Source organism: Rhinolophus hipposideros (genome assembly GCF_964194185.1).
Source record: "Rhinolophus hipposideros genome assembly, chromosome: 22".
Taxonomy (NCBI): Eukaryota; Metazoa; Chordata; class Mammalia; order Chiroptera; family Rhinolophidae; genus Rhinolophus; species Rhinolophus hipposideros.
In genome coordinates this window covers 23013637-23028390 of record NC_138068.1, presented here as the reverse complement: position 1 = coordinate 23028390, position 14754 = coordinate 23013637, and the positions used below count along the sequence as shown (strand labels likewise).

At 38.5% G+C, this 14754-nt stretch overlaps 1 protein-coding gene across 1 annotated transcript; it reads left to right on the top strand.

Moving 5' to 3' along the window:
* Positions 1-9827: 9827 nt before the first annotated feature.
* LOC308490969 (ribosomal protein eL22-like 1) lies at positions 9828-11532 on the top strand (the record flags this gene model as incomplete). The annotated part of the gene is made up of 2 exons (XM_081033773.1): positions 9828-10195; positions 11529-11532. 2 exons carry the CDS (start codon positions 9828-9830, stop codon positions 11530-11532), a joined length of 372 nt encoding a protein of 123 aa, XP_080889899.1.
* Positions 11533-14754: the final 3222 nt, after the last annotated feature.

Sequence of the window (14754 nt, the reverse complement as noted above, 5' to 3'; positions counted from 1 at the left end):
TGGTGTTGGTGCATAGCTTCCCAAGGGGAGTACTTCGAAGGTGACCGTAGTGATATTCAGCAATGAGGTGGGTAGCATTTTTTCTAGGATGAGTTTGTAAACTTAATTGTCAGACTTTATGCTTGAGCTACCAGGCAAGCGAGACTTGGGAAGGACCGTGAAGAGCAGACACAATCTCCCTTGACTGACAACCTCCGGAAACTGTGAGGGGCTCTTTCTTTTTGCCAGTATCTGCATCTTTTCAGCTAGTGAAGTCCTGCAATTTTGCTATGGTTGGTACTGCAGTATATATGGGGGAAAATGGTGTTGGGGAGCCAGGTCTTCTTTGTCAGGGAAGAGCATGAACACCTGAAAGGGGGAATTGAGGCTATTCTTATTCACCCCAAAGCCTCCCCTTTTATGGTGTTTCTGCTTCATTTGTTCTCAGGGAATATAAAGCTATAAATATCAGTCATCCCATGGCAAAAATAAAATCAAATCACATCATTCCATAAAGGTATTAAAGGGCCACTAATGGTTACTACTGACAGGATATATATATATATATATATATATATATATAATATGTATATATACATATATATATGAAAATATACGAATATATATATTATATATTATATATATAAATTATTGTATATATAATTTATATATAATATATAAATATATGAATATATATATATGAACATATATATGAATATATATTTTTATTTTTTATTTTTTATTGTGGAATATTGGGGAATAGTATGTTTTTCCAGGACCCATCAGCTCCAAGTCAAATCGATTTTTTTTTTTTTCCAATTTAGTTGTGGAGGGCGCAGCTCACATTGGTCTATGTGGGAGTTGAACCAGCGACCTTGGTGTTATGAGCAGTGTGCTCTAACCAACTGAGCCAACCAGCCACCCGTCAACAGGATATTTTTTATTCAGACACTGCCCAGCACCAACGATAACCTTCTGGCTAAATCCGGGGGCTTCATCTCAGCTCAGTGTCTACCATCGGCTCACAGCACTGGCATTTTCTGAGCACCCTACCTTCTCTGGTTTTCTTCACATCCATTGTCTGGTTCTCTGATTTCCTTCTCTCTCTGATTCTTCATTCCGTCCACCCCCAGAGTCTAAGCTGAACACCTTGTTTGCCATCCTGTGTGAACTTGCCCTCTAAGAGATCTCATTGCCATGCTTGCCAGCCCTATGTTGGGCACAGGGACAGGACTCTTCAGTCTCTCCCTCCCAGGCTCATTCTTGCCTCTGAGCAAACCAGAGGCTGATGTCAAAAGATAAAAATGGTAAACAGAGACCCCTTCTCAGCGTCTTAAAAGCTTGGATGTAGGGAGTGCACATACAATGAGGGAAAGATATGTTGGACCAGGTTGAGGCTGACTCTCATTTTAGAACAGGAAAGTTTTGTGTTCGCCAATGAGGAAACTCTTTGAAATCTGTTGTTGTAGGTTTTTATGGAGGCTTCATGACGTAGGCATGATTGATTAAATATCCTCTATTAGTGATTGATATACCCTTCCACCAGCCTCTCTCCCCTCCCTGGAGTGGCCATTGGCCACTGCGGGTGAGTCAGTAAAAACCCAAACACAGGGTTTGTTTGTTTCCCCCACCCCCACTGTTCAGTATTTCCATCACTGACGAATACAGCATGCAGTTCAGTCCAATGGGCTGATTGTGTACATCTTCTCCCATGAGAGTGGAGCCCTTCCCAAACAGATGTTATCCTTTCACCTTGGAACTGTGGTCCAAAAGCCAAGCAGCAAATCTTGGTCAGTCAAGGGCTCTTTGTCAGGCACTGTCCAAGTGATGCTAGAATCCAGCAGCTCCTCACACAGTTCCAGAGTCACTCCTACGGAAAAAGAGACTCCCTGCTTGTATCTCCTTGCATTCCCCAGGCAGCATGAACCTGTATAAACCATTTCCACTTAACTCTGGAACTCTTCTGAACACTGCCCTTTGAGTGTTTCTCTGACATCATCCTAGATATAATGATTGTAAGATGGCTTTATGTCCTTCAGTCACAGGGGGAGCTTCAATTAATAATGTCCAGTAGCAAGGTAGTAAGTGGCCCTCTATTGGAAATTTTCTAATCCAAAGTCCCAGTTCGCTTTGCTGGGAGGCAGTCATAGGCTTTTGCCATAATCCCTAGTCTAGGACTACGGCACAGAGCATTTGTCCCTACCAGCACTCCAGCTTCTATTCTACACAGGGGCTTGGGGCAATCTTACAGATTCCCATTTAGCATGTCCAATTAACTGCTTGAGTGGCAGATTTACATATCTTTTGCTTTACCCTGTTAGGTATGGTAAACATTCCCCAGTCAGATACATTGTCCACAGAAATACTTCACATAAAGCCTGTTCAAACATAACCGATTGCCCTTATACTTTTCCCTTAGTTCGATGAATTCTTAGGTTTTTAACTACAGCCTCTATTAGAACGTCATCTACAGATTCTGGTTTTACAACGGTAGGTAGGGGAAGTGTTCTCCAGCTAGACGTAATACCCATTGCCGTAAAACATTCAGATAAAGTGGACACAACTTCTGTATATGTTATTTGCTTAAACATTCCGATTTCCACCATCCTATAAACCCTTACATTTTCACATTCTTTTGATCTACTTGTAGCCTGAGTCAGGCCTTCACCAATGGGTTTTAGTACCACTGCTCATGGAACTTCTGCATCAAGGAGTTCTGGAAACTTCTCTTTGACCATTTTACCCATTACTGTGCAAAAGGCTTTGGGTCCTTAGTGCGGGGTGGAGCCAAGGGACCCCAGCTCCTTCTTCAATCTTTATTTTGATTAATCTGCCTAACCATTGCCCCAAAGGATTGTGGGTCAGGTCTCTCATTGTAATCTCTGCCTTCTGGCTTTTAAAATTTCTCCAAGCTGGGGTAAATAGAGCAGACTTGTGTTCTTTTAATGTTGGGGGACCAGCAGAGAGTCTCACCCAACACTTGGTAGTGTTCCATTAAAACCTTTGTTTTAATCCCATCAATGTCCATTTTATTTATTTCATTTTTTTTTAACAATCATCTCATCTAAAGATTTCTATCTTGCTGGGATAAGTCCTGTGATTCTCCCCTTTCTGTTTCCTCTTTGTTCTGCTCTTATCAATACTTGCTTCATTGACCTTATTTCTTAATAACCATTTAAAAATCCCACCCCCCATCAGTCACCAATCACAAATCTAGGTTGTCACCTGTACTTCTGACCAAACAGCTATACATCAGAGGTTCCCAAAACCCCCTCCGCTGGTTCAATTAATTTGCTAGAGTGGCTCACAGAACTTAGAGGAACATTTTACTTACTAGCTCACCAGTTTATTATAAAAGGATATGACTCAGGAACAGCCAGAAGGAAGAGATACATACATAGGCAAGGCATGGGGGAAAAGCATGCCACTCTCTGTGAATCTCCATGTGTTTACCACCTCAGAAGCTCTCTCTTTTTTAAACACAGAAATTAATTTTGTCAAAGTTCTGGAGGCTGGCAGTCTGAGATCAAGGGGCCAGCCAGCATGGTCGGTTTTTGTTTAGAGTTCTCTTCCTGGCTTGTAAATAACCTCCTTCTCACAATGTCCTCACATGGCCTTACTTGGTGAGCGAACCTCATACACTGCTGGTGGGAATGTAAATTGGTGCAGCCACTATGGAAAACAGTATAGAGGCTCCTCAAAAAACTAAAAATAAAATTACCGTATGATCCAGCCATCCCTTTTCCGGGATTCTACCCGAAAAATTTGAAAATACTTATTTGTAAAGATATATGTACTCCTATATTCATTGCAACATTATTCATTGCAACATTATTCATAGACATGGAAACAACTAAAATGTCCTTCAATAGACGACTAGATAAAGAAGATGTGGTACATATACACAATGGAATACTCCTCCGCCATAAGAAAAGATGAAATAGTGCCACATGTGACCGTGGATCTTGACAATATCATACTAAGTGAAATAAGTCAGGTGGAAAAAGTCAAGAATGATATGATTTCACTCATATGTGGGATATAAAACTGAAAGCCACAAATGAACAAACAGGACAAACAAGCGAAACTCAGACACAGACAATAGTACGGTAGTTACCAGAAAGAAAAGGGGGTGGGAGGAGGTAGAAGACGGTAAAGGGGGTCAAATATATGGTGACAGAGGAGACTTGACTTTGGGTGGTGAACACACAGTGCAACATACAGATGATGTATTATAGAATTGTATACTTGAAACCTATATGTTTTTATTAAGAAATGTCACCCCAATACATTTAATAAAATTAAAAATAATGATTGTTTTGGACCAGTGATGGCTATGTATGTCCCATCCTGTTCCCCTTCCCATGTCCCTTTTGAACAAAGTGTCAGTTATAGCTATCCACCCCCATGTCTCCATTATATTTTGGGTGGGGTGGGCAGATAACTTACTTTTTTAGTTCACAGGTCTCTGGATGAAAAAGATCAAGTTGAAGAAGTTTCATATGTATTTGGACCCAATTTAGATGATGAGAGCCTAGTCTCAAACCTAAGCTTGATGTCATAATATGATGAGAGTGTGGGAGTCTTGGGAGGGAGTGAATATATTTTATGTGTGGGAAAGATATGAATTATTAGGGGCTGGAAGGAAGATTGTAGATTGTTACATGAATAGTCCCCACTGAATCATGTTCCCCATCTTTGTGTTGTAGCTCCAACACTGAAAGCAAGTTCTGGTCCCAATTCCACAGACTCCCATTATCTTACTGAGATTTAGTAGATTTTCTTGAGTAAATGCTTCTTGATTTGCTGTATAACCTTAGGCAAATTTCCAGACACTTTAAATGGTTGTTTTTAATTCTCCTCCTCCTATAGATGTCCATTTAAAAATTCCCCTTCCTTTTAAAAATAGTTGTATCTAATACTTTTGTTTCTGTCTCCCCTCCCTCCCGTTACACTCTTCTCAATATCGAGAATTCCAAGTTATGTAAGGTCATTGAAGCCAGGAACAAGAGAGCAGCAAAAGCCAGAGGCAAGAACTTCATGCTTGAAGGATGGGAATGTGCCTGGGGAGCGTGCAGGGGGATGGATGGGACAGAGCTACCTGTGTCACTTGCCTGGAGCTCCAATCTTTATTACACTTCAAATGAGATCAAAAGTTAGGCAGTGAGCCAGTGATAAAATAGAAATTTCTGCTATCGAGGGGAACAGATTGAGGCAGACTGTCTAATTGGCTACTACATAAATTTACTGGGTTTTCACAGAATACCTAGAAGTCTAGCACCCAGTCTTGGAAAATATGCTTTCTAGTTACTGTTGGCAAGGGTGAAGCAAAACAGGGACAAGTGTGTATTGTTCCTGTGATTTTTAAGTTGATGTAATATATTTTGCAGAGCAGTTTGTCAATATACAGTTAATGTCTAAAGCAAAATTAAACAAAATAAAACCATGCTTACCCTTTGATGCAGAATTAACACATATAGAATAAATGGCCAAGTTCACCAAGATGTAAGTAGTGTGTTTCCTTTTTAGCATTACTCCTATCAAGGATTTGAAAATCTTAATGTTTATCAATAGAGAATTTGCCAGTTTATGATCTAGAACATGTTAGAATTCCATGCAGCTTTAAACAATGCCGATAATTGAGGATATATGACATAAAAAGCCGTCCATGGTATATATATGTATTAAGCATGTAAAAGAAAAATTATGAGAAAATATGCAAATGGTCTAGTCTTACATATATATGTATATATATAAAATATTAGAAAAATAACCTGGAAGCATATATACCCAAAATTTTAAGGGTCTTTATCTTTCACAAAGATTATTTGGGATTTTTATTTTATCATTTATAGTTTTGTTTCATCTGAATGTTATGACTATAACTGCATAATAAAAAAAGTCAATTAAGCTATCCATGTAGGGAAAACATCTGTTTTGAAGGTTTGGAGATGAATATATGCACACAGAAATATTTGCTTTCTCTCCTGATTAACACAAAATATTGATTGGATTCAAATCAGATTCACAGGATCCAGAGATCTTTCCCATACTAAGCTTTAGTAATAATTTCAAGGGTACAAGTAATTATGAAACACAGGTAAAACATGCGCAAGTCTGGGTGTTACACCACTTTCTAGGTCCTTCTTACCTCATTAGAACGAGCTGTGCGTTGGGTTTAAAGTTAGAGATCTCTAGGTTATGTCTAAGTGATACATGCAAGCATATCACTTACAAAAATAGGACTACTTCAGTGAGAAACGTCTCCATTTTATTCTCTAAAAATTACATAGCATGATAATTCCATGATATTTTCCCAAGGAGCCCTGCCCTGTAAATGCATAGATTCTAGGTTTGTTTATCAGAGGCAATTCTAGATGGAGCAGATGTGTTCTGCTAGATACTCTGTTGCTAAGGGAGTATTATTGAGTTCACCGGGAAGTCTGTCCTTAGCATGTTTATAAAGGGCATCTGATGGACTCAACTTATTCTTTTCTTTCCTTCCAGCAGCATTCCCGGAAAAGGAAGAGAATTGACTATAGGACTGTTGTTAACCCTTTCTTTCCCATCTTTTAAAATGAAAGCAATGAGAGGTATCATCACTGAATTTATGACTTATAAAGAGTGTGTGCGTGTTTTAATTTATTGGGGTGACAATTGTTAGTGTGTGTGTTTTTTAATGGGAATTTTTAAGTACTTTCATTATCATGGCTCCTATTCTGTACTCTAATTCCATCTCCTCTAAGTGTCTTTTATAGTGTGGTGGCCAGAAGTAAAGGCAATAATCTAGGTGTGAGCTAAGCAGGTCACTTAAATGTGGCAATTATAGGAGTTGTCCAAGTCTTTTAGGATAGGCATATTCACTCCTCCTCCTCCTCCTCCTCCTCACACTGGGTCACCAGCAGATGTAATAAAGTCTTTTAGAGCTTCTTCCAAGCCATTGTTAAAAGTATGAGATGGGGTTAACCATGTAGATGCCTCATTAGATGACTGGCACTGGGCACATGTTCCAAAGCTGTTGCCACGGGGAGTCAAGGTAGCATGGCAACTAAGGGATTCTGATGTTAGTCAGAGTTGGAATCAAGCCCTGGTTCTACTACTTATCTGTGACCTTCCACAGTCCAATTTAAACCTCAGTTGTATTATTCATATAATATGTATAGTGTTGTTGTAAGGACAAAATGAGATGATGGATTCTAAGTCCTCCGTACTGTACCTGGCACTTTAAAAATGCTCTATCACTCTTAAATATTCTCATTATTAATATTGCTTTTCTACAGATCTTCCTCCAGATTGCTATTCTTTCTTTAACACCCTTTGGTATTGTTAGGGAGCACTTATTAATTCATTGGGTTGCTTTTGAATTGAACTTCTATTTATTGATCTTGTTCACTAGGATCAATTTTCAGTTCTCAGATTCTCTGAGAGTTAGAATGAATCAGTGATAAGCCTTGGATATGTGAAATCCAGTGTTACAGGTTTTGCACTCCAAATTCACCCTTTTGCAAATCAAACCCACCCTTTTGCAAATCAAATTCATCCTTTTGCAGATCAAGTTTTTCCAAAAATGTTTCCTTAATCTTTGTAATAAAAATAAAGCCAATGTTAAGTTATTGTTAAAATTAAACATTTTATTGCATGTATTTACTAATAAACATAATATATTTAACATCAGAAATACTTATTTACTTATAGCTTCATTTTAGTATAACGGTTCTCCTGCCGCTGCTCGTGGTAATTTCATATACATATTCAGAAAATAATTATGCCAATATATAGGAGTAATAGTTGCAAGTGAATGATTAATAACATCTACTAAATGTTCATGGTTTGATGGATCAGCCAAAATATTTCTTGCACAGAACTTAATTTTTGAAAAACAAAGGCGCGATTGAAAGTTAATACACCAGTTCATCTGACCGTGCCAACGGTTAGAGGATGAAATGTTTCTCTAATTGCAGCAATAAACATTCAGGGAATGGTGTGACATGAAGTAATTGCACATTCTACAGTTAATTCAAATATTTTTTTTGCAAATTTCTTCAGAGATTATTGCAGAAATTAAAGATAATCTGGAGGAAGTGTGGTTTGTTTTTGGACCAATGTAAGCCTCCACAAAACCCAGGAAGTACAGGACACACTTTATTATTTCTACCACCATACTCTCCAATGTTGAACCCCATTGAAGTTTTTTCAAAAATTAAGTTCTGCACAAGAAATATTTTGGCTGATCCATCAAAACATGAACATTTAGTAGATGTTATTAATCATTCCGTTGCAACTATTACTCCTACAGATTGTCATAATTATTTTATGAATATGTATATGAAATTTCCACGAGCAGCGGGAGGAGAACCACTGTACATAAATGAATCTATAAGTAAATAAGTATTTCTGATGTTAAATATAAGTATTTTATGTTTATTATTAAATACACACAATAATATGTTTAATTTTAACAATAAACATTGGCTTTATTTTTATTACAAAGATCAAGGAAACATTTTTGTGGAAAAATTTGATCAGCAAAAGGGTGAATTTGATTTGAAAAAGGGTGAATTTGGAATGTAAAACCCATATAAGAGGTTCCTTGTCATAGATGCATAGAATCTCTAGAGCCAAGGTGATTTTACCATTAGCATCAAATGGTAGGGACTTTCATGATGATTATGCCTTAGTTACGGTTGTGCTCAAAAGTTGAAATCTGAGTGCTCGCTTTGGCAGCACACATACTAAAATTGCAATGTTTGAGGCATATGAGAGTGTTCTCTGGCCTGTGTCTTTAAGATTTTACTGGGGTCAAGAGCAGGCAAAAGCTTCCCGGCTGGTCCAGAGTACAGCGCAAGCTACTCTGTCACTTAGTATTCACCTCTCACTTCCACTATTCTTTTTTTTTTTTTTTTTAAATCTCAGCCATTGAATTGATCACTCTTCTCCATTACATGACACAGAATCATTACTGGTCTGTGCAGGACCCCATCTCTTGTTTCACTCATTTATTTCTTTTTGACTGTATCCCCTATTCTATTTCCCCTCCCTTTTGTTCTAATGAGTTTAGTGATTATCCTTTACAAGTTCTTTTAAATGTGTATTTTCTGCATATATGTTTACATAGATGGCATTGTGTATGTTGGCTTCTGATTTATTTTTTCACTCAGAACTATAATAAATAAGATCCCCTACATAGTTATGTGTATGTTGAATCTGTTGCTCCTAACTTATGTGTGGTATTCCAAAATGTGCATCCATATAATTTATTTTACTGGTCCACTCTCCAGAAGGGCTATTCAGATGGTCTTAGATTGGTGTTTCCAGTACCAATAATATCTCAGCTCACACCAATAAAATCTCACCTCGAGTAAGAGTATCTGGAGTATATTGAAGAGTAGAATTCTTGGGTCATAAGATAAGTGTATAGTGAATTTGACTAAGTAGTAACAGATTGTTCTCAAGAAAGTTGAACTGTCCATACTTCTACAAACATTATTTGAGGGTTCCTATATTCCTACATCTTCCCTAACATGTACCATTATCCAGCTTTCTAATTTTACCAAAACGATTGTTGGTTTTATTTATTTTTCTCTGATTACCAGTGAATTTGAGCATCTCTTCTTATGCTTTGTTGACTACAGAGTCAACACAATCCCTATCAAGATTCGAGCAGGATTTTTTTGTCAGAAACTGACAAGCTGATCTTAAATCATTTGTATCACAAGGCAAAAAATAATAAGAACAAATTTGAAAAAAGAACAAACTGGGAAGACTTTCACTTTCTGACATCAAAAGTTACTATAAAATGACAGTCATGAAGACATTCTTCCTAGATCTCTGATAGCACTGCCTTCAAGATGGCTCCGCAGGAAGTCAGGAAGCCTGAGAGGTCAGTCTGGAAGTTTGGTTTGGACCTTACTCATCCAGTAGAAGATGGTATTTTTGATTCTGGAAATTTTGCACAGTTTCTATGGGAGAAGGTTAAAGTCAATGGAAAAACTGGAAATCTAGGGAATGTTGTACACATTGAATGCTGCAAGAATAAAATCACAGTTGTTTCTGAGAAACAGTTCTCAAAAAGATATTTGAAATATCTTACCAAGAAATACCTTAAGAAAAATGGTCCTTGTGATTGGCTTCGTGTAGTTGCATCTGACAAGGAGACTTATGAACTTTGTTACTTTCAGATTAGTCAAGATGAAGATGGATCTGAGTCTGAGGACTTGTTGAAGCCATCCATTATAGGGCTTTGCTTACTAATAAAACAAATGAAGTATACAAGAGAAAGAAACATCCAGAAATGAACTTTTAATTTATCAGTTAATAAAATAAATGGTACTCTGTAAAAAAAAAAAAAAGACACTCTTCCTACATTAGGAATAGAATGTAAACCCCTTAATCTGGTAAAGATCACTTAGTCAACTAACTGAAATCACACAATCCACTTGTTCCCTCCTTCAACAAAACCATTCCTAGTGTAATTCTTCCCCTAAAATGCTTTGCCTTGTTCTTTCCTTTCAATTTACTTTTTTCAATCTTTCTATGATCATTAAAAGCACCCATATGGACATGTATAAGTTTTCTAGAAAGACAAAGGCTGATGGGGGTTATCACTGCAATTTGAGAAACCTCAAGTTGACGATGACCTGGACCACAGATCTGTGGTCCCAAGGCTCTGCCACCAGCGAGCCCTTTCAGAGCTTAGAGGAAGTCCTTTAAGGATCACTTATCAACTTACTCTCCTTTGTCCCAAATTAAAACAAAATAAAGCTAAACCAAGTCAAAGCTGCTCTTTTTCCCAGAATATGAGTTACTTAAAGGGCTCATCACTGCAGAGAAGGGAACTACTATATATTTTTAGGCCCGGGGGAGATTGCCACAGAATTTTAAGTATCCCCAGTCTCATTGGCAAGACAATCCTATTGTAGTATATGTTCATTCATTAATTATAGTTGTTGAGCACCTACTATTTGTTGAGCACCTACTATTGTGCTAGGCTCTGTTCTAGGCACAAAAAATGTATCTACCTCCCCCCTGGTTCCCCCCACAGTAGCTGACATTCTAGTGGATCCACAGGGTTATGCTAAGCTTTAATTAATTTAATTAATTTCCATCGTTCTGACTCAATAAACTTCTGATTATGTTTGACTTTCTGGATAGGTCCGGTTACAAGGAAGGAATTTGTTAATTATTTGGGATTTGAATATTTTGGTCTCTGTGATTTATAAAAGAGTAAACTGATGTCTGATGTGTATTTATTTCTCCTGAATTTGCTTAGTGTGAGAAATGGAGTCACTCTTAGTGTGATGACAGAATTGTATTTCAGAGCCAACAAGACTTGGATGAGAGAGACTTCGAGAAATTTATCAAGGAAATAGTTTATCTTCCTGGTTCCTGACAGGTTGGGAGACCTGGAAAAACAGGAGGTTTCTCTTCTATGTCCGTCTTTCTCCCTGCTACTGAGGGAATAAGTCTTGCAAGGGGTTAACAGGTTGACTCGGGTCAGATAGCCTAAATAAGAGCTTTAGCTCTACCGCTCACTGGCTTTGTGATTTTAGGTGACTCAACCCCTTCAAGCCTCAGTTTCATCACATCTGTAAAATTGAGATAATTGTCCCTTAAGGATTAAATAAGATGATCCACGTAAATGATGTGTCATGGTGCAGGCTTATAGTAAATGTGCAATAGCAATGATCTTTAACATAAAATCTTTTGTAACCTAGATAACCAATTGCAGCTGTGCCAGCAGCAGTGGTAACTGCTGCAATCTACTCATACGCTGGAATTGGAAGTCCTACAGAAATGTATTTTCTCACAGTTCTGGAGGCTGGAAGCTTACGATCAAGGTGTTGGCAGGTTTAGTTTCTCCTAAGGCCTCCTCCATGGCTTGTAAATGACCTTCTTCTCTTTGTGTCTTCACATGGTCTTTCCTCTGTGCATGGGCACCTCTAGTATCTCTTTTTTTCACAAGGACACTAGTGCTATTGGGTTAGGACCCACTCAATTCCCTCATTTAACTTTACCTCTTTAAAGGCCTATCTCCAAATATAGCCATGTTGAGGGTTAGGGCTTCAATATATGAATTTTTCTGAGGGACACAATTCAGTCCATAACATGGCCCTTGGTTCATTTAGTGTTATCAAAGGAAGTAGACAACCCTGTCTTCCATAGGAGCAGGCCAGGCCAGAAGAGTCTCTTGCTTTTGGAATAGATGAGTAGAGAGCAGGGCAGCCAGCAATGAGGCTGTTTCTTGCTCGAATTTTTATTCACTCAATTGGGTACAGGCCGCTGCTGGGTACCTCCCTTGTCCTCTAGGACCCTCCATACTCCTTCCTACTTTCTGAGCCTTAGCTATTGATAGATGGCTTTTCACTTTATTAAAATTAACATTTTTCATATACGTCATCAAAATGGTGGCATGAGGTGAGCCTCTGTAAAGCTCCCATGGAATTTACAACTAATCGAACAACAATAACTCCACAAAGGACTCCCTGCACAGCAGACAGGCAAGACGAAGAGGCCCACTACTAGCTTCTGGTGTACAATGCCATGATCAGGCATCCACAGTATCCCTGAGGGGGTCTCCCAAATAGGACACATGTCCATCGGATACCCAACAAAATCCTTACAACATTATTGAATACGTTCCCCAAATTAATTTTCAAAAAACCCTGAGGCCATCTTGTGGTTACCAGCTGCTTCCTAATCCCTTCACCTTTCCCCTTATCCACCCCCCCCCCCATCTCGGCCCATCTAACAACTCTCGGTTTTTTCTTTTTGTCCCCAAAACTGTTTCTGATTAGTTCATTCACTTATTCTTTTCTTTAGATTCCGCATATAAGTGAGATCATATGGCAGCTCTCAACTTTTAATGTATCATTTTACGTAGTGCCCTTCTCTCTGTCATCTTAGGTTATTTACAGGCCAACTTAATTTACATATGCTCGTAAGTCTCAAATTTTACAATTTTTATGTGACAACTCATGTTCGTAAATCATATTTTCAAAGTAGTTCTGAACTTGAAATTGGGCCATTATGAGTAATGTGCACAGTAAAGAGAAGGTCTTCTAATATTTAGGATTCTCCCTCAAACCCTTTTTTCCTTCCCAGCCCTGCCCTCTTTTGTTCCCTGTCATAGAAGCAGCCACATTATCATCGTAAATGGGATTAATCTGCTACCTGGCAAGAGCAGGAAGGATTCAGCTTCATACATAGCTAAGGGTAGGGTAGCAGTTTGTGTATGTATGCATGTATGTATGTATTTATTTATGGTTGACTCACTGTGAAATGCTCATAGAAACGGTGCTGATTAGTTAGTGGAATGTTCATGGGTGTCTAATTTGATTGCTCTGGGTTCTAATATTGGTTCTAAGAAATTAAAAAATTAAGAGTCACACAGCTTCTGACTGGTAGCGTTTTGGGGCAGCAAGGCACGTGCCAGGGTGAATCCTAACCTCTTAGACCCTGAGTGGCAGAGTCTGGGGATTGCTCTAGGATGTGCTAGGGTGAATCCCAAGAGAGAACTTGCAGTCACTGTGGGGCTTCCAACGCTTAGATAAAGGCCCGTCTTTGCCTTTAAAATATAAAGTCAGATGTTTTCACCAAGAATATTATTGCATAATTGGATGCCCAGTCTGGGCCTCTCTGCGTTGAAGTATGGCCAGTTCTATCTGGGAAATACAGCCTTTACTCTGGCTGGCCTTGGGCCAAGGTGACATTAGAAGGGGTCTATTCCTGGCGTGAAAGGGGAGAACAGGAATTGGAGACTTACCAAGTTTGTTATAGTGGATGTGACATTTCTCTGAAGGAAAAGGATATTCCTCAGGATCATTTATCCTGAGAAGAGATGGGTGAGTTCCATGATCAGAAATGAGGATTCCAAAGAAATCCTTAAACTTGGATGAGAAAGACACTTTCTCTTCTTTCTGTGGGGAGACAATGAAGACAGCACTGTAACTGTGGGAAGGTAAGCTGGACTTTCAGGAGTTTGGCAAATAGCTGTAACAGGGAGGGAACTGAATGCCCATAGAATATACTTGGGGTTCTTCAGGGAACACATATACAGCAGGAGTTGAAGTTATTCTTTGTGTGAAGTTATTTTTTTGTGAAGTTATTCTCTTACCGGTTGTACAGACTTCCAGGAATATAATTGAAAGTTGTACTCTAGCATCACTGTAGGGCATTGTGGAAAAATCTGCCTTACTTAGGGTGACACTGTAGTAAAGCACCAATAAGTTAAGGAAAGATGGTCTTTAAATTGATGGAGGTGATATGTAGCAGAGAGGAATATGGTAAAACATTAGAATAGGGGGTCTGTGCCATTATAATTTGGGTAGTAAAAGGAAGTGTGACCTGAGATATAAAGAAGTGGATTCTGGGATATAATATAATGTTTACATTTCCATTTTGTGATTGAATAAATAGATGCTCATATATGGATGAGTGATATCTTCAAGGCCACACAGGTAAAAAGTGCTAGAACCAGAATGTTAGCACAGGAGCATTAAACCTGAAATTCTATATTCTTAATTCTATTTCACAGCCCTCAGAAATATGGCTGTCTTCTCTAGATTAGCTTCCGCTTTGCCTAATAGTCCTATAGCTACTGGTGCCCTCGGAACTCTCCAACCTGGGCTGTTCAACATGGCAGCCACCAGCTACATGGGGCTATTTAGTACTTGAAAAGTGGCTGGTCTGAATTGAAATGTGTTTTTAACAGTAATATACACATGAGAGTTCAGTTTTAGTGCAAAAAAAATGCAAAATGTCTCAAATAATTTTTAT